Source organism: Buceros rhinoceros, unplaced genomic scaffold (genome assembly GCF_000710305.1).
Source record: "Buceros rhinoceros silvestris isolate BGI_N320 unplaced genomic scaffold, ASM71030v1 C12796434, whole genome shotgun sequence".
Classification (NCBI taxonomy): Eukaryota; Metazoa; Chordata; class Aves; order Bucerotiformes; family Bucerotidae; genus Buceros; species Buceros rhinoceros.
Genome location: NW_010449175.1, coordinates 1 through 1,334, shown reverse-complemented (window position 1 = coordinate 1,334; position 1,334 = coordinate 1). Strand labels below are relative to the sequence as shown.

Genomic DNA, 1,334 nt, shown 5'->3' with positions numbered 1-1,334 from the left:
CAGTCCCGGAATCGCTCCGCGGCCTTTCCGGGTCTTGGCAGCTCCGGCCGTGCCCGGCTGAAGGGCCCTGCGCGGCGAGCGGGAGCTGGAACTTGAGGAGATGGGCCGGGCGAGGCGGTGCCTTGGGGGAGACGGCTCAGTGCCGAACGCCAGCTGGATACAAGTCAATGTTTTTATCTGCTTTTTGGTGTTTTCCAGGAAACGCCGCTGAGGAACAGCCCCAGCCCTCCCAACAGCACCGGTGGCACCATCGACAGCGACAGCTGGGATCCCCGCTTCAATGACCTCCCCTCATCTGTGTCCCTGCCTGCCAAGAACAGGAAGAACTTCAGTCAGCTTAAGCGAGCGAAACCGTACGGTTCCCTCTTCCAGCGGGCAAAACCCGGCAACTTCCTGCCAGAGCGAAAGCAAATCGATAAGATCAGGAAGAAGAAAAAGCTGAAGAGGAGGGAAACAGAGGTGTCTGCAGAGGAGGACTATGAGGAGAAGCTGCTGGAGCTGGAGGCGGAGGACTCCTACGTAGAGACACCGATGAGCCCCTCGTCTGAGGGCGACCCTCAGTCTGCAACTGAGCAGTGCTCGGTGTGGGACTCTGACACGCCTTCCAGCGTCTCCTACCCTGCCGTGACGGCTGAGCAGACGGTGGAGATCCAGAGCGTGGGCAAGCGGACGGTCATTCGGCAGGGCAAGCAGGTGGTCTTCCGGGATGAGGACGGCACCGGCGATGACGAGGACATCATGGTGGATTCGGGTAGGTGGCCTGGCTGCGACGGAGGGTGAGCCAGGGGCAGTGCTGGTGCTGTTGCTGCTCTCTTTCATGCTTCCTCGTAGCTGAGGTGTGCTGCTGGGGCAGGATTAGGAGAGGTTTCGGGGAGGAGGTGGGAGGATGGTTGGCTGCTTTTGCAATGACCTGAGTGAAAAGCTGTGGCTCTGTAGAAGCAGCTGGTTCTCCTCTCCTGGATCACGGCATCTCCTGTCCGGCCAAGGGTCTTCCTGTGCGGGAGAGACCTGGGCAGAGCAGCAAAGTGCCCCTCTGAAACCTAGGGAGTTAACTGAGTGTGAAGGGAGAGTGAATTCCGGGAGCGGGCAAGAGGCGTGGCCTGTTAAGAGTGGTGTCCTGCTTCTCTTGCAGATGACGACTCGTGGGACCTTGTCACTTGCTTCTGCATGAAGCCTTTTGCCGGGCGGCCGATGATCGAGTGCAACGAGTGCCACACCTGGATCCACCTCTCCTGCGCCAAAATCCGCAAGTCGAACGTCCCAGAGGTCTACATATGCCAGAAGTGCCGGGACTCCAAGTTTAACATTCGCCGTTCGAACCGCTCCCGGACGGG

The 1,334-nt window shown here is 59.7% G+C and overlaps 1 protein-coding gene across 1 annotated transcript; it reads left to right on the top strand.

Annotated features, from left to right (window-relative positions):
- Positions 1–198: 198 nt before the first annotated feature.
- PHF13 (PHD finger protein 13) lies at positions 199–1,329 on the top strand (the record flags this gene model as incomplete). Its single annotated transcript, XM_010144370.1, has 2 exons — positions 199–751; positions 1,133–1,329. Coding segments are annotated over 2 exons (750 nt in total), but the record flags the coding sequence as incomplete, so codon positions are not given.
- Positions 1,330–1,334: the final 5 nt, after the last annotated feature.